We start from the raw sequence: 22,361 nt of genomic DNA, 5'->3' as shown, positions 1-22,361 counted from the left end.
TTTCCCTTAACAACATTTTCATTGTACAAGTCGTGCACTTCTTTGGTTAAATTTCTTCCTAAGTATTTTATTCTTTTTTATGTTAGTGTAAAAATGGAATTTTTTTTTATTTCATTTTTGGATTGTTCATTGCTAATACATAGAAATACAATTTACTATAATGATTTTGTACCCTGCAAACTTGCTGATCTCATTTATTAGCACTAACAGTTTTGGGCAGATTCTTAGGATTTTCAATAAACAAGATCAGGTTATCTACAAACAGAGATAAGTTTATTTATTCCTATTTTTTTTTTTTTTTTTTTGCTTAAATGTCCTAGCTACAACTCCCAGTACAATATTTAATAGAAGTGGCAATAGCAGACACAACATTTATCTTGTTCCTGATCTTAAGGGCAATGCATTAAATCTTTCAACATTAGGTATGTTGTTAGCTGTGGGTTTTCAGAGATGCCTTAACCATTTGTGCCTGTGTATTTATACCAACTCTCAGTTATAGTTTAGAGAACTCTGCACACATTCTACCTCAGAAAAGAATACAATCATCTCCTTATCTCCAGTACTCTAAGTTACCTTTACCATTTCATCATCCCAGATCCTGTCTTATCCCCAAACTTCCCACCCTTGTAGATTGACTAAGGCCTGAAAGTCTCCTCTTCCTCCTCATTCTCATCTTGGCTTTTCTTCCAGGGATCAACCTAGCATTGTAATGGACTGCACTTTGTTACATGAGCTGCCTCAGTCTTAAAACAAAAGTTTGCTTGTGAATAAGTGGTTAATCTTTACAATGACTTGGTTTCAGAATTGCTCATCCTTTTTTAGCATATCCTAACCGTAGTTCTTGGGGTTAAGAGCTACAGCTGCTAACCAAAATGTCGGCAGTTCAAATCCACCAGGCACTCCTTGGAAACACCATGAGGTAGTTCTACTCTGTCCTATAAAGTCGCTATGAGTCAGAATCGACTCGACAGCAAGGAGTTTGTTTTTGTTTTTGTTTTTAACCGTAGCTCTTAACCACTATGCCACCAGGGAAGAGCCTAGAGCAGGACAAGGGTCTGCAGCACAAGTTTTTCAAAGTGCTTTGGGGCAAATGCTACTGAGATAGTCTGTGCCATTATGGTCAGGACAGTGATGTGTACTCTTCATCCCATCCTCCTCAGGGAACTTGTTTCAGGAATTATACCATCTCTTACCTTTATCTCCAATTTTCCTTAATCCATTGGGTACTTTCCTCAGGTCTGAAATATGCTAAAACTTTCCTTATCGAAAAAGAAGCATTTCTCCTCTTCATTAGTATCTAAAGCCACTACCTTCTCTCTCTCACTTTTCACTCCACACTTCTTTAATAAGTAGTAACCACTCACTGCCCCATTGCCTACACTTGCCTTTCTCGTTAAATCCTTGCAATCTGAAAGCTGCAGCGATAACAGACTGATAAAACTACTTGTTCAAGTTGTCCTGTGAGAGTACCCACATGCAATGGTCTTCCTCAATTTCAGCATTTCAATCCCAGCCACCCTGAACCTTCCTCCTCTTCCTCCCATCTCACCATGGGCTGTGTTCTTAGTGGACCCTCATTCTTTCTCTTCTTCCTACATGTGGGTGTTGGCCAAAGCTCTATACATGTTCTCTTTCTCTTTTCTCCCAAATATTTCTCTAATGGTAGCTTTATCCATTCCAACAGTTTCATCTAACAATTCCATTTAGAAGATTTAACAAGAACCATAACATTTATTGAGTGCTTACTCAGTGCCAGGTACTTTGCATACAGTATCCCTTTCAATATTCAAAACAACCTTAGGACATAACTGTCCTTATTAGCTCTATTTTAAACTGAGGTATTTGAGGCCCAGAGAAGTTAGATGGCTTTCTCAAGCTCACATAGTCAGCAAATGAAAATTCCAAGATTAGAACCCAGGCAGTCTGACTTTTGTGCAACTGCTCTCCCCCATTATGCTTTGCCTCCCATCAAGGCTGGGCTCAAATGCCACCTCCTTCAGGAAGTCACTATTGATTACTCAGCGTAATATGGTCCTTGCATTTATGCCACCCTGATGACATTTACATTTTGTTTTATGTTGTGGTCATTTACACCCTACAGACAGACAGACAGACACACACACACCATTACACAGTTGATTCTGGGAGGAAGGAACTGTTACTGGTTTTGTATTCCCTCTAATGTTAGCCTAAGACAGTACAAAATAGGCAGCCAGTAAACAATCTGCTGAATTGAATGGAAGAAAAACTGTAAAGATGAGTCTACTCAGCACGACCCACATCCTGTTTAGTTTACATAACAGGAATACAGGAAGTAAACAAACCGTAGATGTCACAGTGTCCCAAATGACTAGGCATTCTGGGCAAGGTGGCTTATAATCTGTTTATTTTCAAGGCTATGAAAGAAAAGGTAAAATAGACCAAAGTATATTGCCAATTACAGTTCTGTGTCTGCCTTAGCTAACAAACTTATTAAGCAAGATTCTATGCTTCATTTGCTTTGATCAGAACATAATTTCATACTTCAGAACAACTAACCAGCCCAGATGGAGAAATCAGTACCGACAGGAGTGACTGACTTCAGTTTTAAATAAAAGAATAAATAAGCAACTTTCCATCTATTAAGAAAGATCTGTACATTTCCAGATAAATTTGTTCTCCACAAAGACATCTTGTTTTCTCTCTGCCATGTAAAACAAAATAAAGTAAAATTAAAAATAAATAAAGCTATCTGAAAGAGAGTAAGTAGATATTAGTTTGGGCCCAGAGGCATTGTTGGCTATGTCTCCTTTTTGTTACAACTTTTTTCCAGAGCAAGTCATGGGGGCAAAATATATTTACATAGGCCCAATCTGTGCAACCACTGAAGGTTTTGTTTGCATCTATGCGAACAATCCATTGTGTACAGCACAGGCTTGCCTCAGAGCCAATTCAAGCAGACACTGCCTGTGGAACTCAGGGAAAATGTTGTGCTTGATTTGGCCCCATGTGGAGCTCAGAAGTTGACACGGGACCAGGAACAGGAAGAAGGGAAAACCTTGTGCTGATCCTCATGGTTGACCTTGAATGTCCTGGAAACTTATCTCTGTACATGCACCCACATAACTTACCCATTCTTTTTTTTTTTTAAATGGTGCTTTAAGTGAAAGTTTACAATTCAAGTTAGTCTCTCATACAAAAATTTATACATACATTGTTATGTGACCCTAGTTGCTCTCCCTATACTCTGACAGCACGCTCCTCCTTTCCACCCCGGATTTCCCGTGTCCATTCAACCGGCTCCTGACCCTGTCTGCCTTCTCATCTCACCTCCGGACAGGAGCTGCCCATTTAGTCTCATGTGTCTACTTGAGCTAAGAAGCACACTCTTCAGGAGTATCATTTTATGTCCCACAGTCCAGTATAATCTTTGTCTGAAGAGTTGGCCTCAGGGATGGTTTTAGTTTTGGGCTAACAGAGAGTCCGGGGGCCATGTCTTCTGGAGTCCCTCCAGTCTCAATCAAACCATTAAGTCTGGTCTTTTTACTAGAATTTGAGTTCTTCACCCCACTTTTCTCCTGCTACATTAGGGACTCTCTATTGTATTCCCTGTAGGGGTGATCATTGGTGGTAGCCAGGCACCATCTAGTTCTTCTGGTCTCAGGCTGATGAAGTCTCTGGTTTATGTGGCCCTTTCTGTCTCTTGGGCTAATGCTTTCCTTGTGACTTTGGTGTTCTTCATTCTCCTTTACTCCAGGTGGGCTGGGACCAATTGATGCATCTTAGATGGCTGCTCACTAGCTTTTAAGACCCCAGATGCCAATCACCAAAGTGGGATGTAGAACATTTTCTTAATAAACTTTGTTATCCCAGTTGACCTAGATGTCCCCTGAAACCATGGTCCCCAGACCCCAGTCCCTGCTACTCTGTCCCTCAAAGTGTCTGGCTGTGTTCAGGAAAATTCTTAGGTTTGGTTTAGTCCAGTTGTGCTGACTTCCCCTGCAGTGTGCATTGTCCTTTCCTTCATCTAAGATAATTCTTGTCTACTATCTAGCTAGTGAATACCCCTCTTCCTCCCTCCCCACTCTCATAACCATCAAAGAATGTTTTCTTCTGTGTTTAAACCTTTTCTTGAGTTCTTATAATACTGGTCTTATACAATATTTATCCTTTTTCAACTGACTAAATTCACTTAGCACAATGCCTTCCAGATTCCTCCACGTTATGTTTCACAGATTCATTGTTGTTCTTTATCATTGCATTGTATTCCATTGTGTGAATATACCCTAATTTGTTTATCCATTCATCTGTTGATGGGCACCTAGGTCGTTTCCTTATTTTTGCTATCGTCAACAGTGCTGCTATGAACATGAGTGTGCATATATCTGTTTGTGTGATGGCCCTTATTTCTCTAGGATATATTCCAAGGAGTGGGATTGCTGGATCGCATGATACTTCTATTTATAGCTTTTTGAGGAACTGCCAAATCGATTTCCAAAGTGTTGTACCATTTTATATTCCTACCAACAGTGTATAAGTGTTCCAGTCTCTCCAACATTTATTATTTTGTGTTTTTGGATTAATGTTAGCCTTGTTGGGGTGAGATGGTATCTCACTGTAGTTTTGATTTGCATTTCTCTAATAGAACTTAGACATTCTTGAAGTCAGCTAAAAGGGTTAATTTGTGAGCAGGATTGATTTTGGGCTAAACCAAGGTTCTGAGGTCACCCACATTGGGTTCCCTTTATCCACCCTTCTTTCTCTGTGATGCTCTTAAATGCAGTGTGTCCCAAAATTCTGTCTCACACTTAGTCTTCTCTCTTTAGGATTTGTCCTTTATCACAGTCACCTCCAAGCACAGTAGTTGACACTCAGATTTTCTATTTCAGCCAGAGCCTCTCCCTTTTCCTGCATCTCTAACTTCCTCGTGAACAATCCTATTTCTGTATGCTGTCACCACCTCCAACTTAGTATGTTCCATACAGACTCATCGTCCTTCCCCTAAGAAGCTGCTATCCTTCTAATTTCAGCTTTATTTTTAGCAATAATATGATAATGCTCCTGGCAGATACTTTTCATTTTCCTCTTCCTTGACCTCATACCTATCAAGTCACAAAGTTTCATCAAATCTTTCTTGAATATCTCTGTCCCTTTTGCCAGAGTCTGGGAAAATCTAGCAAGGAAGCCAATTACATATATCCATGATGTGGAAGGAACAAAGACATGGATTTAACTGGGTCAGGAGGTCACCTAGAATACTGGAGACAGATGTAGTCCAAAGATGAGGTACAGAACAGAGCCAAAGAGGGAAGCATAGGCTTGGTACTGGATTAGCAATATCAACTGTCCATCAGACCACAACTAGTGTGAGAACATAGTCAGGAGGGAGATCAAGAAGTCAGGAGACTTCTAGGGTCTATCTTTTGTCGGAAAGTAGCTGTGTGATTAGGAAGCTGAGGTAAACTAGCACCATTTTTAAGAGCACCAACCTTGCATGGAGTCAGACAGAGGTTCAAACCCTGGCTCTGCTACTCACTGGCGATGTGTCATGGGGCATGTTATCCAACTTCTCTAAGCTTCAGGTTTTTTTAATCTGTAAAATACACATGAGACTAAGTGAACCCACCCCATATGGCTGTTGGGAGGATAACTTGGTCTGATGGATATAAATCTCTTCTTAATAGTAATTGACACAACATTATATCTCAACCAATGGTAGCTATGAAGGTTGCTATTAAAAATAGAAGGCCATGCTAATTGAAATGCCATGCACATGTCTTTTCCTTTCTATTCCTTCTGTTGCCTTGCTCAGCCAGGCCCTCAATTCATGGGCTCCACCTAAACAGCTTTTTAGCCTCCGGCTCTCCTCTGAACCACCTGCTCAGATTAAACTTCATAAAACATCTCTTCCATACTGCCAACTTCCTCACTGGAAAACTTTCATGGTAACCCACTGTCTCCTGGATAGAATTTGAATGACAAGGTCTGCATGCAAAGTCCAACTAAATGTGGTCCCAACCTAATGTCCATACATTAGCTATGGGTAAATGCTCTAGAAGGACCTACTCTCCTTCTCCCAAACTCTAGCTCACTTTGGTCTCTCGGCCTTGGTTTGAGGTTATAACCCTCTACCCTCCTGAATCCTTCTTATTCTTTTATGTCCCAAATCTTCTCTGAGAAACTAATTAACCCCAACAGGCCTCTTTCTCATTAAAACTCCTTCCAGTTATTGCCTTATCATTTATTTCGCTGTACATATAATGTCCTTTTTTTGGTCATTTTTGAGGGTCATATGTGCTTTATTCCTGTCACTCTGAATGGTAAACTATTGGAAAGCAAAAATTGCATTTTGCATTTCTTTCTCTTCTACTCTGTCTTGCATAGTGTCTCGTAGTTATTGATTTAGAAAGTGTTATGCTGTGGTAGCCTTGAAAGGAACAGCAGATGAGTAGCCCTTGGCCTAGACTTGCTTTTAACATCCTGTAAAAATGGCATGAGAGCTGTGTCTGACCTCCTTTAACTTCACGAGGGGGAAGGAGAATCAAGATCAACAGCCTAAGGCTGATTCCTATGAGGCAGAGTTCAGACATGCCTCCTCTCTGCCATCTTCACCAATTTTGACACCAACCATCCCTCCCATGGCACTCTCTACTTCTCTGCTGTATTCAATAATTTATTGCATCAGCCACACAGAACTCATAGACAATATTCACAATTATGGGATTTATTAGAGAAGTAGCAGGTTACAATTCAGGCTCAGGAGTGCTCAGGATACAGTTCTTGCATCAGAACAACCTCTTCCCAGCCATGCCCGTCACCCTCTGCCCTGCTGGAACAAGAGTTACGAAGCTCTTTTAGCTCCTCCAATAAGTGCCCTGAGGCACCCAGCTCTGCCAGTAAGCCTCAGCCCAAAGGTGCTCAGCTGTAGCTTAGTGGGTCAGCAAACCTAGCTCCACCAAGTGCCTGGATGCACCCTACTATGCCAGCAAGCCTCCTGCTCAAAGGTACTCAGCTTTCTTGCCCCATACGCCAGGAAACCTGACAGGCCATCTCTTGCTGGTCTCCTGCCAGTGTCCTTGTTCTGCTGCCTCTCCTGCTGCCATTTCTCGGCCACTGCTTCTCACCATCTTGCTGTCTTCAGTGTCAAAGCTCTCTCTCTACCTCCTGGGTCTAAGAGGGTCTCAGTACAAGGATCCCAGGTCCAAAGGACGTGCATCTTGGTTCTTCTTCCTTGGTGGTGGTGAGATCCTCCCCTTTCTGGCTCTAGGGTGGCTTGTTTTAAGGCTAGTGGGATGGCAAAACTCACCAATCCCTTCCTTAGGGTTCCATTGACCTTATTTGCATGTCCCCACCCCCACACTGGTACCATGAACTTTATTTGCATTATTAGCAAGCTGTCCAATCCCCTTGGTAGGCCACAATTACCTTATTTTCACCATTGCACTCTATCACCTGCATGGGAGTTACAAGACCATGGTGAGAAAGGCCATGTAAAAGTGATCCATCGTATGGGACATCCCATGGTTCAACAAAAGAAACCTGAAAACAGCAAATTACTCAAAGAACTGAAAAGAACAAAAACACAATATTTATGTTCTTATATCCTTAGGCACATATAATAGTAGAATTTGAAACCTATTTGAAAGCTATTTGTCAGTTATCTATGGCTATGTAAAAAAAATCCCAAAACTTAATTAAGTGGCTTAAAACAATCACCATTTACTTGGTTATGATTTTGCAATCTGGGCAAGGTTTAGTAGGCACAATTGTCTCTGTTCATGAGGAGAAAGCTGCAGTCACACATGTAGCTGCATTAAGCTGAGAGCTCAGCTGGGGCTGGAATGTTTCATATGGCCTCATTCACATGTCTTGGCCTCAGCTGGAGTGATGAGAATGGCAGTGACCTGGTTTGCCTTTTCTCTCTCTTTTTCTCTTTCCTCTCCACCCCCAATAATTGCACATCTTCCAGAGGCTCCTTCCGTGTGGCCTCTCTTTTCATCAGGGAAGTCAGACTCCTCACGTGATTTCTCAGGAATCCAAAGAGAGCAACAGAAAAAGCTGCCATGTCTCTTAAGGGCTGGCCTAGAACTGGCATAGCGTCACTTCCACCTTACTTTTCTTGTCAAAACAAGTCACAAGGCCATCCCAGATTCAAGAGGAGAAATAGGCCCCACCTCTTAATGGGAGGATCAGTGTGCATGTGCATGAAAGGGATGAATGACTGGTGGTTATCTTTGTAGGAAACTTACCGTACGTCTAAAGAATCATCAATGGAAAAATCATTTATTCAACAAGCAGTTATTGAATCCTATCATGCGCAAAATATTGTTCTGGGCAACCAATGGAAATGCAGTGAGGCATAGAACATAATTCCATCCTTAAGGTCATCATGATCTAGTAGGGGAGATAAGCAAAATCCCCCTCACAAAAGCTAAAATTCAGAACATTGTATGTTGCTTGAGAACAACATATTTACATATGTTTCTTTACCTACACATGAAAAGCTAAAGTCGGTTAGGTAAACATTAATTCCAAAGTCTATTAAATAGAACTAGTTGTAAAAACCCAATGTAAAAGATTGTAAATAGAATGACATGGGAAAACAAATTGATTTGTTGTATTTTTAGATGTATCAAATACCTGCACTAAAGAGACCTCGTGCCCACTTCAAAGACAAACTAGAAACACTTTTGAATAATTCCTTCTCTTTACAACATCAAACCTTCTTTCCTTCCTGTGATATGCTGCCTGTAATATGGAACAAGATCAATTCCACAACCCATGCTTTGTGCCCCATTTTCTTCTGTGTTCTCTGGGAACCCCCTCTACTGACCATCCATTCTCTTTCTTTTATCCTCTCAACCCACTGTCTCCATTGCCCCTAATCAAACCTCAGCTCATAGCAATGCAATTTCTACCCCAAGAATACCAATGACTTTCTCATTCAATAGTCCAACTCTTCCTTAGTTCACTGTGGCTGCATTTGCCACCAATGCTACCAGATTTTTCTGGGTTTCTTCAGATCTCTATATGCACTCTTCAACTAGGCCCCTCTTCCTCTTCTCATGCCTTAAATATTGGTAAATCTCATAGCTCTTTTCTAGGCCCCCTTCTTGCCTCACCCTGAATGATCACAACAAATTCTTTGCATTGGGTTACTCTCTGTATAAAACTGTCCTGATTTTTATATCCAGCCCAGATATCCTGCCTTCTATCTTTGCATCAGCCCACTGGACAGCCTCACTTCCCAACAAACTTAACATATTTAGAACTAGACACTTCATCTCCCACACATACAAACTCTCTAATACAAAGCTATATTCCCCTTTCTAGTCCCTCCCCTAACTCATTTCAGTGGATGACCCCTCCTTTTCCCACTCGTGCCAAGCAGATCATCAGATAGTTTTGCCTCCTTCCTCTCCCCTGACTTCCAATTATCCACCAAACACTGTCAAATCTGCCTCCCAATTTCCTTCTTCGAGTCATGTCATTACTTTTGTTTTAGCTACCTTCTTCTCTCCCTGTTATTACTACCTTAAATGATGACACAGAACTCAAAAATTGTGTGCAGGCAGTCCCCAGGTTCCAAATGCTAGACTTAGGAACAACTCGTACTTTCCCTTTAATGTTATTTTCCCTCTCTCTGAAACAATAGAACCAATCCCTCAAACCCAATGCCATGGAGTTGATTTTGACTCACATCGAACCAATCCCTACCCACAACAAATTCTTCATCACAATCACCTTCACTTGCTGTATGTGCCGCTTTTAAATCATTTTTTGTGCTAAAGTAAGGCTTACAAATTTGACTTAAAGACTTAAAAACAGAGTTAGGAACAAGTCTTGTTCGTAACCTGGGGATGATCAGTATTAATTCCTTGGCCATATTTCCCACCAGACTCAAAGCACCTGGAAATCAGGGTCTGGGTCTGTCTTGTTCATCTTTTAATCCCTAGAGTCTGCCACATTGCCAGCCCCTGTTAGGTACCCAATAAATGCCCTATGTTCCCAAATACAAGGCAAGATTATAACCTTTCATTCAGGACCCCATATTAAGAAATGCTCTCTCATTTTCATTATTTTAACTCACCAGGTAGTGTTTTGGGAAGACACATTAGACTGAAACAACATCCATCAATGTTAGTTTGAGGTGTTTGTAGAGGTTACCTGACATAGTGGATAAATAAGGAGATAAAGAATTTTAATAAGATTTAATAATATTTCATGGAGTTTTGATACAACAATTCAAGTATTAGATGTCATTATAAATACATGTTTCAAAAAACGCTTTAAAAACTAGTAATGTGGATATCAAAAATATTTATCTACCAGAAAGGTTTTGTTTGTAATTGTCATCTATTTTGTGGATGGTTTCATGTGGCTTGGGATAAAATTTCCAGTGTCTGGATGATGTGGAGATTCAGAAAATGCTACATCTTAGACAATGTAGGAGGAATTGAAGGTGATATGCTCTAGGGAACTGTGCTGGTAGAATCAAATGGTGGCTGTAGTGATGCCAAAGACACTGATGCCAAAGACACATGAGAGGAGATTGAATGCATTAGCTTCATAAATTATGAAAGTGCCAAAAATAAGTATTTCTAATTAACGTGATTTTATATAATGCATCCTTACAAATATATATGTAAACTAAGTTATATTAAATACTAGCATATAGTTGACAATACCTTGTTAGTCATTAAAAGTTAAATATGTTCAAAATACTTCTTATGAATCATCTCAACAAGAAATGGGGAACCCTGGATTGCATTGTTTTAGGGTGCAAATGATATTTGTTGACTGAATTAGTGAATGAATGTCTAAATTATTAGGAAAAACTAAATATTAATTAAATGTTAGCATTAAGGATCATTTATTCACTAATCTATTAAGCAAACATTGATTGAGTTATATATGCAAATCAATTAAATTGGCATCAGAATGGTCTGGTGCTAAGAATCTACTTTCCACTGTAATATACTAAAAGTAAAGATATTTTTTAACTTCTAAAAAAAAATTTCAAACACACAGAAAAGTGAAAAACAATATAATGAACACCCATATACATATACTCCATAAATATTCAATAGTTGTTAGAATTTCCTCAAATTTGTTTCATCTATATATTTAATCTTTCATGAACTATTTGAAACAAAATTGTAGCTGTCATAACACTTCACCCTTAATACTTCAGCATGTGTCTCCAAAGACTAAAACATTCTCCTCCATAACTGTAATACTACTATTATGCCTAATAAAATTAACAAAAATTCCTTAATGATATATCATACACAGTTCACATTTGAATTTTCACAGTTGTCTAAAATATGTCTTTTTTGCCTATTTGTACAAACAAAAAAAGCCAAGATTTAATCAAGGAGCACACACTATATTTTGTTCTTATGTCTCTTAAGCCCTCCCCACCCTTCTTTTCTTATGAGAGTTGTTTTTTAAAAGATGAGGCCAATTGTTACATAGAAAGTCTCACGTTCTGGATTATCTGATTGTTTTTTCATGAAGTCATTTAACATGTTCCTCAATCCCAGATAAAACCCCAAAAATCCAAACCCACTGCCCTAGAGTCAATTCTGACTCATAGAGACCCTGTAGGGTTTCCAAGGCTGTAAATCTTTACCGAAGCAGGCTGCCACATCTTTCTCCCGAGGAGTGGCTAGTGGGTTCAAACCGCTGACCTTTTGGTTAGCAGCTAACCGCTTTAACCACTGTGCCACCAGGGCCTCTTTATATTTTTTGTAAACTGGAAGTTAGATATAAGAGCTTAAATAAATTAAGGTTAAATATTTTTGGCAAAAATGTTTCATAGGTGATACTGCATATTGAATATTACATCATGGTAGGAACACAGAGTGGCTGGTTCCTACCAACATTTGTGATGTAATTTGATCACCTGGTTTAGGTAGGGATCCCAGGTTCCTGATTAGGGAGCATGCTATTGGTTTCCATTAACTTTTCACCTAATGATTTTAGCATCTGTTGAGAATTTTTACCTGAATCAATTATTACATTAGGGGTTGTAAAATAGAATTCACATTTCAGATTACCATCTTCAAATTATCAATTTGAAATTTTTTACAAGCAGCTTTTACAATTCTAAATATGCTCGATGAAAAATAAAAAAAATTGTTGGTAGTACAAAACATTAAGCATCATAGTACATTTATAATGGGAGAGTGCTAACCTTTGATTCTGTTTTGTGTTTTCAGCAAAATGGAAAACCACATTTTTATAAGCCAATTGTTGAAACCTTTGAGGAAGCACCGCTTTACGTTATGGTTTTCACTTACTTGGGATATGCACTTGGAACCCTGTTTGGCCATTTCAGAGACTTTTTGAGAAAGTGGGGAATAGAAAAATGCAACGCAGCTGTAGAGCGAGAAGAACAAAAAGTATGTATATGCACCACCCTGGATCTTTGTCAATGTCTATCCTTCTATAAAGTGTTCTCAGAAGTGGAGATGTGTGTATAGACCCTAGAAAGAGTGAGATGCTCAGGAAGTACTCAGGGTATATCTTATTTATCTCCTCTCCCTAAGCCCCATTCCCTGTCCATTTATGAACTAGTTTTTTTCCCAAACATTTATTGAGCAACTATTTGCTATATACTGAACTAAAGCTTGTGCCATACATTAACATATCTAATTTTTATACCCCCATGAGATAGATATTGAAATACCATTTTAAAGATGAATAAATTGAAATATAAGAACAAGGGCATATGGAGGGGAGGGGACTGTACCCTGGTCTTCTGGTTCTTAAGATGAGTATTATTTACAATCAATCTTGGAATAGACAAGTGGGTCTGAGTGACATGTGAGATTTTTATTACATCTAGGTCATGGTTTCCCAACTTCGACACTGACATTTTGGACCAGATAATTCTTTGGTGTGGAGGGCTGCTTTGTGCATTGTAGCATGTTTGACGACATCCCTGGCCTTTAACCACTAGATGCCAATAGCATCCCCCACACACTTTTGACAACCAAAAATGCCTGTTGTCGAGCTGTGGTCCCTGACTCATGACAACCCCGTGCACAACAGAACTAAACTCTGCCACATACTGCGCCATCCTGTGATCAGTTGCAGATTGGACACAGATTAGGCCATTGTGATCTATAGGGTTTTCATTAGCTGATTTTCATAAGTAGAACACCAGGCATTTTTTTTCCTAGTCTGCCTTAGTTAGGAATCTCTGCTGAAACTCATTCAGCATCATATCAACATGCAAGCCTCCACTGACAGATGGGTGGTGGCTGTGCACGAGGTGCATTGGCTGGGAATGCCTGTAGACATTGTCAAATATCTCATGAGGTGCAGAATCATCCCCAGGGCAGAATCACTAATCTAGTTGCTTTCAATACTTAACCTATAAAACTCTGCATCATCCCCTTTAGACACAGAGCTAACAGGACAGACAACATGGAAAACATGCAGAGACCTGCAAAGGCCTTGCATTTTGTTAATATGTTCCCCAAATCAGTTCAAAGAATTTATGATGCCCCATGTATCTCTTTTTTCCAAAACTTGCTTTGGAATAATATCAGGTGGGCATGGAGTCTTCCATGTGATTGAACCTTGACTACATCAGGGCAAAGAACATAGGTGAGGCATGAACATCAATGTAACAAGAGAACTTAAAATCTTGAAACTTAGTGACTAGTACCCATGATAAGATAAACACTTATTACAGTGATGCACCCATGGACAAAACGTGTGGAACACTCTTTTGTAATTTCCTTAAGTCAAATGTATCACCTTTAGAAGCAAATCAGCCCAGTTTTATTATTACAATCCGTCCTACCTTTAGCAAGTATTTGAGCACATGCTCTACACTAGTAATGTGTACAAAATAGCATAGAAGAAAAGATAGTCCTGCCTTCAAAGAATTTGAAGTCTAGTTTGCAAAGAGACTCACAAGAAAATAATGCAATAAAAGGTGATGATGGGGAGGAGGGTAATGTGGGTCCCCTGTGACTTACTTAGGGTATCAGTAGGGCATTATGTTGGGACTTGAATTGTGAACAGAAGTTTGCCAAGTGAACAAGGGTACAAAGGGAGGACATTCGCAGAAGAGGGCACTGCTTATGCCAAGGCATTTATTAGTTCAATAAGCAAGTCAGATTCTTTTGGGGGCATGTATTATGCCAGGCCCTACACTACTATCTGAGGATATGAAAGTAAACAAGGCAGACATGGTCCCTGCCCTCTGGGAGCTAACCATGAAACAAGCATTTGCCATAGAATGTGCTAATAGATACAGTAGGAGTAAGTAGAGGATGTCAGTAGAGGTAAGTAGAGGATGTCATGGAAGCAAAGAAGAGAAACATCTAACCTGAACTTGGGTGTTCAGTGAAGACTTGTAGGACGAAGAGGAAGTTAAATGAGATCAGAAGGGTGGATACAAAAAAAAAAAACGTATTGCTGTCAAGTTGATTCTGACTTATAATGACCCTATAGGACAGTGTAGAACTGCCCCGTAGAGTTTCCAAGGAGCACCTGGTGAATTCAAACTGCCAACCTTTTGGTTAGCAGCTGTAGCTCTTAATCACTATGCCACCAGGGCTTCCAGAGGCTGGATAGTAAGTAACAAAGTAATGAGTAAGGCAAGATGTAATGAGTAAGGGAGGGGTCTTCAGGAAGAAGGAACATGGTATGAGATGGCTCGAGGTAAGAAAAAGCATTGTGCATTCAAGGAACTAAGCAATTCCAATGACTGGAGTGTTGTCAGTGAGAGTGGGCGTATGTGGGGTGAAGGACTGTTTGAGAAGCATGCAGGGGCCACACTATAATGGGTTTTTATAAGCCGTGGATGTTTATTATAAAAACAATGAGAAGGCATTGAAGGATTTCATGCAGACAAATGCAGATTAGAAAGAACACGCTTACTGCCCTAGGAGAAATAGATCACAGGAGGACAGGGTAGAGACCAAAAAACCAGTTAAGAGGCTGATGCAGATCTCCCAGATTGAAAAACAAAAAACTTGTTAAATCAGTGGGGCTGGGACCAGAGTAGTGACAACAGAGGTAGTGATGAAAGATAAGGCCAAGAGATAATTAAGAGGTGGAGTTAGGGAGATTGGATGGTTGATTTGACATGGGAGATTATGGAAAGGACAGGTCAAAAACCATACCCTGGATGATGACTTGGTCAATTCGTTTTTGGAAAATTGGGTTTGAAGTATTGGCAGCTAGGTATTAGAGGTCTGGACCTCCAGAGAAAAGTCTCAGATGGATATTGTTGCATTTGAAGCATGTCGCATTAATCAAAGCTACAAAAGTAGACAAGATCACCTAGGAAGGGCCTATAGAGAAAAAAGAGAAAGAGTGAGAAGAGAATGAAGAACTTCAGAGAATTTAATAGGTATTAGAGATAGAATTCCAATTCAAGACTAGAAGCAAAGTGACAACACTCTTATGATAGTTTAGGAAAGAAGTAATTTGTGTTTCAACTGCAAGAGGCAGATGTAATAAAAGTGAGCTGATTTATAGAGACATACAGAGATAAAATCAACAAGTCTTGGCAGCTGAGTGCATAAAAGATGAGATAAAGGGAAAAAACAAGGGTAATCCCATATTTCTAGTTTGGTCAGACAGGTGGACGGTAGTGCTACACCCATCACAGTGGAATGGTCCCATATTGGCAAAAAGATGGCCAGACACAGCTTTGAGGATATAAAATTTCTGGAATGGTAACGGTATAGAAACAGTTAAATAGATCAGGAGGCAACCTGCATTCCCAGATGCTGGTAGAACTGGTGATGAACTGGAAAATTGAGATGAGACAGCAATCTCCCCTTGGCCATTCTCACGAGGAGTTTGATAACTTCCTGTAGCCACGGCCCCTCCCCTACACCAACATGACACTCCTAGAGGCTTTTATCACCAAACTGCCTGCTCAGCAGGTGTAAAACTGGTGCCCCATAAATCAGGACATTCCAGAGTGTTTACTGGGTTAAAGGGGTGAATTAAACATAAATTTCTCAGGTGTGGCATCTGTTGGCTGATTTAGGCTTCAGATCTACAATCTATTTGTTAACCTGAGTTTCAGTATTTTTCCTGGATCAACGCAGTGAGTCTGTGTTTATTTTATTTAATTTATTTCTTTAGTTTAGTTTTTCTAAAGCATTTCTTAGATTTCAAGCAGGAAAAAACAAACAAACAAACAAACACAAAATACCCACCTTAAGTTGATTATCCAGGAAGCTGATACTGAGATGGAGCCTTAAAAGCGAGAAGGGCATTGGGAAGTGCTCTCACATCAACATCTGTGAGGAAGTAAAGTAGGCAAGATGGGGCCCAGGGAGGTAAATTGTGAGGCAATCACAGCAAAGATTTCAGTTCACCCTATTGGGAGCTCTGGGGAAGGGATGGTCCTTCAGAATCATTTCAAACCGAGGGAAGGGGCAGGGCCTTTGGACTCCTACATAGATGCTGGTTGCCACCAGGGAGGGACTTGACCTTGAGTAAAGCAGCTCCCTTCAGCCCCAGGCAATCCTTGGAGAGCTATCAGCTCCAATGCTCCCAGCATCTGGGAGCATAAGTGCTTCAGTATTGAATGGTGGGATGTAGGCAGTGCAGCCCAACCTCTACTTGAACATCTATTACTATTGCCCTAAGAACGTGTACTTGAACTCCCCCCACAGGAAGAAGATGTTGCATGAAATCGATCGGTGTCTTACATTTCTTTACAAGCAAAATGGTTTGCATCCTCTTGATCTCTGAGTTAAAGAGCATTGGTCAATTGACTCACCTCTGTAGGTAGACTGTTTATATCACACATTTTTATTATTTTTTCCTTTTGTGCCTCTTTAGAGATTTAGAACCTGTAAGAGTAGCAAGTTACAATTAATTGCAGTCACTACATATATATATATATATATACATACTCCACCCATACTTGCATCCAGCTCTCTACCAACACCACCATGCCCATCTCCACCAACTCAGTGCCTGCCTCCAAGCAGCTGAACATGGCTAAGGAAAACCCCACCACCATACTGACTGCACTCTCTTTACATGCAGGATCACTAGCCTCAAGGGGCCCCTAGTGCTGCCTGCCAATCATACTATGTATGTATACAGTAAGTCTCTGGGTTACCAATGTCTGATTTAGGATAACTCTTCCTTGCCCTTTAATGTTATGTAAATTTGCCCTCACTTGGAAACAATTGAACCAACTCCTACTCACAACAAAGTCTTCATCATAACTACCTTCACTTGCTGCACATGCAGCTTTTAAATCAATGAAAGGCTTTAAGGCTTTTCTTGCACTAAAGTAAGGCTAAATCAGAACCATATGCACCTGTTCGGACTTACCTACTCGACTTAAAGACACACTTAGGAACAGATCTTGTTCGTAACCTGGGGACAGCCTGTATTTTTTTTATGAGACTTGGTCACTAGCAACCCTATCTTCAGGTTGATCCTTTATTCTTTTAATACTACCCGCACTCCGGTACTGACAGTATCCTAGCTTTGGGGTAATAGGCCATTTAAGCCATATCTTGTATTCGAAAATCTGGTCAGTGGGAGTGCAGAGTAGATTGTCCCCACAAGACCAACCAACTATGGGTAAAATGACACCAGAGAAGAAAGTGCAGACAGGAAGTGGTGCTAGAGCAAACCAATTTTTTTTTAAATCGTAACTGGATGCTCCCATTTCTGATTTTCCTCTGTCTTTGAACTTTGTTTTACTTAATTAAGTGTAAGGATTTATTAATCCAAGCTCCTATTTTCTCTCTCTGATGACTTTTCTCAGACCAAACCATCCATTTAAACTAAAGTGTTGTTTCAAAGTGTGTTTTTTCAGTGCTCTCTTGGAGGGAGGTTGTGATTTTTTTATTCTTTTCTTTTTTTTAATGGGTTTATTTTTGATTTCTTGTCCAAATACCCTGTAATTGACTCCAAAACATGAAGGCTCCGATGATCCCCTTTATCTGCACCACTTGCATTATTAACCAAGTGAAAAGAATAGAAAAATCACAACCTCCCTCCAAGAGAGCACTGAAAAAACTCACAGGCACAGTGCACTTGATACCTCTGATAGACAATAGCAACAAAAAAGACAATACGGACAGCTACAAGGTTTAAATATTTTGCTTAAATTCTCCTTTTAACTCTTTATCTTTGAGTGACCAGTATCATTTCTTATTTCCTTTATCAAAGGCAGCTGTAGAGTTGAACTGCAGTTACTTACTTCTGGACAGATTATAATGATGTAATACTCCAACTCTGCAAACTCTAGAACGTATCAGCAAATACAATCAAATTCATGTCAAGACTCATCAGAGGCTCAAAAAACTTCAACCACAGGCCATGGCACAGGTCCACATTTCTAAAGTCCATATGTTCCCAATACTGAATCGGTTCCACAAGACGCAGTCCACAGGACACTAGTCTGTTATAAACCATGTCTACTGCAATCTTACGTTCACATTACATCCGGATAGTCTCCAGGGCCCTCAAGCAAATCTCAGACATTCCTGGCCTATCCTCAGAGATTTTTACTCCCACTTGAAATAAAGAGAATTCAGCAACTTATAGCTATAGAAAATTTTAAGACAAGCATCTAAATGTTTGCATGAATGAAAACTTGCCCTTTTGCACACATATTTTACATTCTGATGCAACAGCAAGATTAACCCAGAAGAATTTTCTTCTGAGTTATTTGATGGATGAGGTTCATTAAGGTGGCTGGGTGTGAGATACAGTTGTATCCAAGGCAAACAAGCAATTCCTGTTTAAACCTGGGTGGGTCCAAATTCAAAGCTTTACTGGGATACCCCTAGGAACTTAAATTAGCCAACGGCCTGGAGGATGGTAATAGCAGACCAGTGCTTCTCAACTTTGGCTGCCCATTGGAATCAACTAAGAAGATGTAAAAACTACTAATCTCTGAGCCTCACACACAAATATTCTAATTTAATTGGTCTGGGGTACAATTGGGGTTATAAAACTTCCCTAAGTGATTCATATGTGCAGTCAAGGTTGCAAATCAATATTTTAGATCAGTGCTTCTCAAATTTTACTGTGCACACAAATTGTCTGGGAATCATGTTAAAATGCAGATTCTTCTTCAATAGCTTTGAGATGAGGCAAAAATATGCATTTCTAACAAGCTCCCTGGTGGTGCCAAAGCTGCTGGTCCTAGGACCCCACATTGAGCCTTCTCACCATTATCACCTAGGAGCTGGTCAGAAAGATAAAATCTCAGTCCTAGCCCAAAACTACTGAAGCAGAATCTTTATTTTGGCACGATTCTCAAGTGCTGTGGATGCACATTAAAATTTGAGAAGCACTGCTAGTCTAGAGGTTCTCAATTTGAAGTTCGGATAGTGGCTGTACCATTTTTGGAAGCCTCGAGGTGCCCAGCTCTCCCACGTAGTCAGCTATCCTACTATCAGTTCCACATAAAGGGATCCAAGTTCACCTATGCCTTATTGGGGTGGATCTTGGAAGTTAACTATTACAGATTAACTAGTAACTTGAGGGATGGTAATACTAGATGAATGCATGCCAACAGTGACTGAACACTGGAATCATCTGGCCTACCCCAGGCATTATCAGTATCAGCTTACTCCCTCCAATGCTGCCTCCAACAACCCTTTTTACCCTACCCTTCCCTGGAGCCTACAATTCCTTGATTTTAACCTCTTTTCATTTTTCACTTTCCCCCCAGGTTCTCTTTTCCCTCCTCCTGTGCCGCTTAAATTCCATGGTCCTTCATTACGATTATTCCTTTGATGCACCCTGGACTTCCTTATATCTCTCTCACTTGGTTGTGGTCTCCAGACAATACTCCACCCATACTTGCATCCAGCTCTCCACCAACAACACCATGCCCATCCCCACCAACTCAGTGCCTGCCTCCAAGCAGCTGCACATAGCTAAGTAAAACCCCACCACCATACTGACTGCACTCTCTTTACATGCAGGATCACTAGCCTCAAGGGACCCCTAGTGCTGCCTGCCAATCACACTACATTACCCTACTGCTTTCAGTCTACACTTAGCTGGGGGCAGTGATGATTCAGTGATGGAATTCTCACCTTCCATACCGGAGACCCGGGTTCCTTTCCCAGACAATGCACCTCATGCGCATGAATCACAACAGCCCCTTCCCCAACTGATCATGGGGATGGCACAGAACCAGGCAGCATTTCATTCCGTTGTGCATGGGATCACCCTGAGTTGGGGTCTGACTCCATGGCAGCTAACAACACATTTAGTCACCGACTCTTCCATATGTCTAGATGACTGATACTTTCTCTGTCTCCTTCAAACCAAAACCTCTTGGTGACTTTCACTGGGAAAAAGAAAAAAGTCAGAATTTCCGTACACTTCTGCCTCCTGCACATGTGCACATATACATGGCCTTCCTCCCTGTTACCGTGGAGGAAATATCTGTTCTCCTATCTAGACGAAGCCTTTCACCTGTGCACTAGATCTCATTCTTCAGCAAGCTCTCAACATGACGTTTGACCTCTGCATTGCATGCCTAATAGGCATCTCAGCCTTGGCACATCCAACACTGAGCACTTAGTTTTCCTCCAAACCTGCTCCTCTCACAATTTCCCCCATCAGTAAAGGAGAACTCCACCATTCCAGGTCCTTGTGCCAAAAACCTCAGTTCATCCTTGACTCCTCTCTTTCTCTTCCAGCCCAAGTCAAATATGTCGCAAATTCTGTCATTTCTATGTTCAAAATATGTTTGTAATCACATTAGTTCTTACCACCTCTGTTGCTATAAGCTTTGTCCAAGCCACCATCTTCTCTTGTCTGGATGCACCTGCTTCTACCCTCAACCCCTGCAGTCTTTTCTCAACCAACAACAGATGTGATCTTTTGAAAACTTAAGTCGGGTCACATCACATCTCTGGCCAAAACTCTTTAATGCCTCCCTATCTCACTCAGAGTAACAGCTTACAGTTGACCAAGAAAAATGCAACACCCACCCCTTATATCTCTAAACTCATCTCGCTACTTCTCTGCTCTTTCACTCTGCTTCAAATACTAAGACCTTTTTGCTCTTCCTCAGCTATGCCCCTACACTCTCTCCTCAGGGAATTTTCATTTGATTTTCTCTCTGCCTAGAGTGGTCCTCCCTCAGATATCTGCATGGCTCACTCCCTCACTCCTTGACTCAAGTATCATGATGAAATCAATAGCATTAAATACATCAGGAATCACTGGCCAGTGTGATCCCCAATTTCCTTCACCAGGCTTGGTTCCACATACCTCTGGCTGCTTCTAAAAAGCAAAAATCCGCCCTCACAAGGGATGAAGATGTTCCACAATTGCATCTAGCAGAGCATGTGCCATTGGTTGGAAAGGCAATCCCTAATTTAAAGGTCTGTAAATATTTTGCAAAATATGACCATCAGCAAAAGCAGATCAAAGCCTCTGAGTACTCTATGAGATCAATATTTCCTTGAATATATATATACACACATGAATGATTTCTTATATGTCACTAAAATGATATATATCATTTTATAGTTCTGCAAAATAGACCTCTTTGCTTCCCTCAGCAAGAAGGAATCTATGATAACAGCAAAGTTGGTTGGTTTTGATGAGGTGGAGCTATGGCAATGTACATCAACTAATACAAAGCCAATCTGTGAAATGGGTGCATTATGGCAAGTCTTAATGAAGAGCCATTTCTCAAACTCGTGTCTTTTTTCCCCTTTACTATTATTATGGAAAAAAAATACATGAGAGCAATCTCTTTGTGCATTCTTCCTATCTCTTTCCATGCACTTTCCTACATATAAATACTTACTTTGCCCTTTCCTTAATATAAAAGTGATCATATCATCATATGGTTCTATGACTTGTTTTTTTTTACCTAATTATGAGGCATTGATGGGTCAGTGGTAGATTTTTCACCTTTTGTGTGGGAGACCCAGTTCAATACCCAGCCAATGCACCATCTGTCAGTGAGGGCTTGTGTGTTGCTACGATGCAGAAAAGGTTTCAATGGAGCTTCCTGAGTAAGATTGACTAGGAAGAAAGATCTGGCAATCTACTTCTGAACATCAGCCAATGAAAACCTTATGGATCACAACTGTCTGATTTGCAATTGATCATGGGGACAGCACAGGTTCGGGAAGCATTTTGTTCCCTTGTGTGTGAGGTCTCCGTGAATGGGTGCCAACTCAACAGCAGCTAACAAAACAATAACAACAAATATGTCTGCACATCTTTATATGTTAGTATAGGATTACCTCATCTCTTTTAATATATGCGTGATGGTACTGCATAATATGAATGTATCATTATTTATTTATGTTTGCATTTTTTATTATTGCAAGTAATTCTTCAATAAATAGCATATGCATTTATTCTAGTATAATTCCTAGAAG

The 22,361-nt window shown here is 40.3% G+C and overlaps 1 protein-coding gene across 1 annotated transcript in view; it reads left to right on the top strand.

Moving 5' to 3' along the window:
* The window catches only part of SPTLC3 (serine palmitoyltransferase long chain base subunit 3), a 202,437-nt gene that overhangs the window by 31,423 nt on the left and 148,653 nt on the right, over window positions 1–22,361 (top strand). The window contains exon 2 of the mRNA XM_004376462.2: window positions 12,204–12,386. Within this exon, the coding sequence (XP_004376519.1) occupies window positions 12,204–12,386 (183 nt within the window). The remainder of the gene's footprint in view (window positions 1–12,203; window positions 12,387–22,361) is intronic.

This window comes from Trichechus manatus, unplaced genomic scaffold (assembly GCF_000243295.1).
Source record: "Trichechus manatus latirostris isolate Lorelei unplaced genomic scaffold, TriManLat1.0 scaffold00042, whole genome shotgun sequence".
NCBI classification, from domain to species: Eukaryota; Metazoa; Chordata; class Mammalia; order Sirenia; family Trichechidae; genus Trichechus; species Trichechus manatus.
The sequence above is the reverse complement of the archived record's forward strand: the minus strand, read 5'-3'. Positions and strand labels throughout refer to the sequence as shown.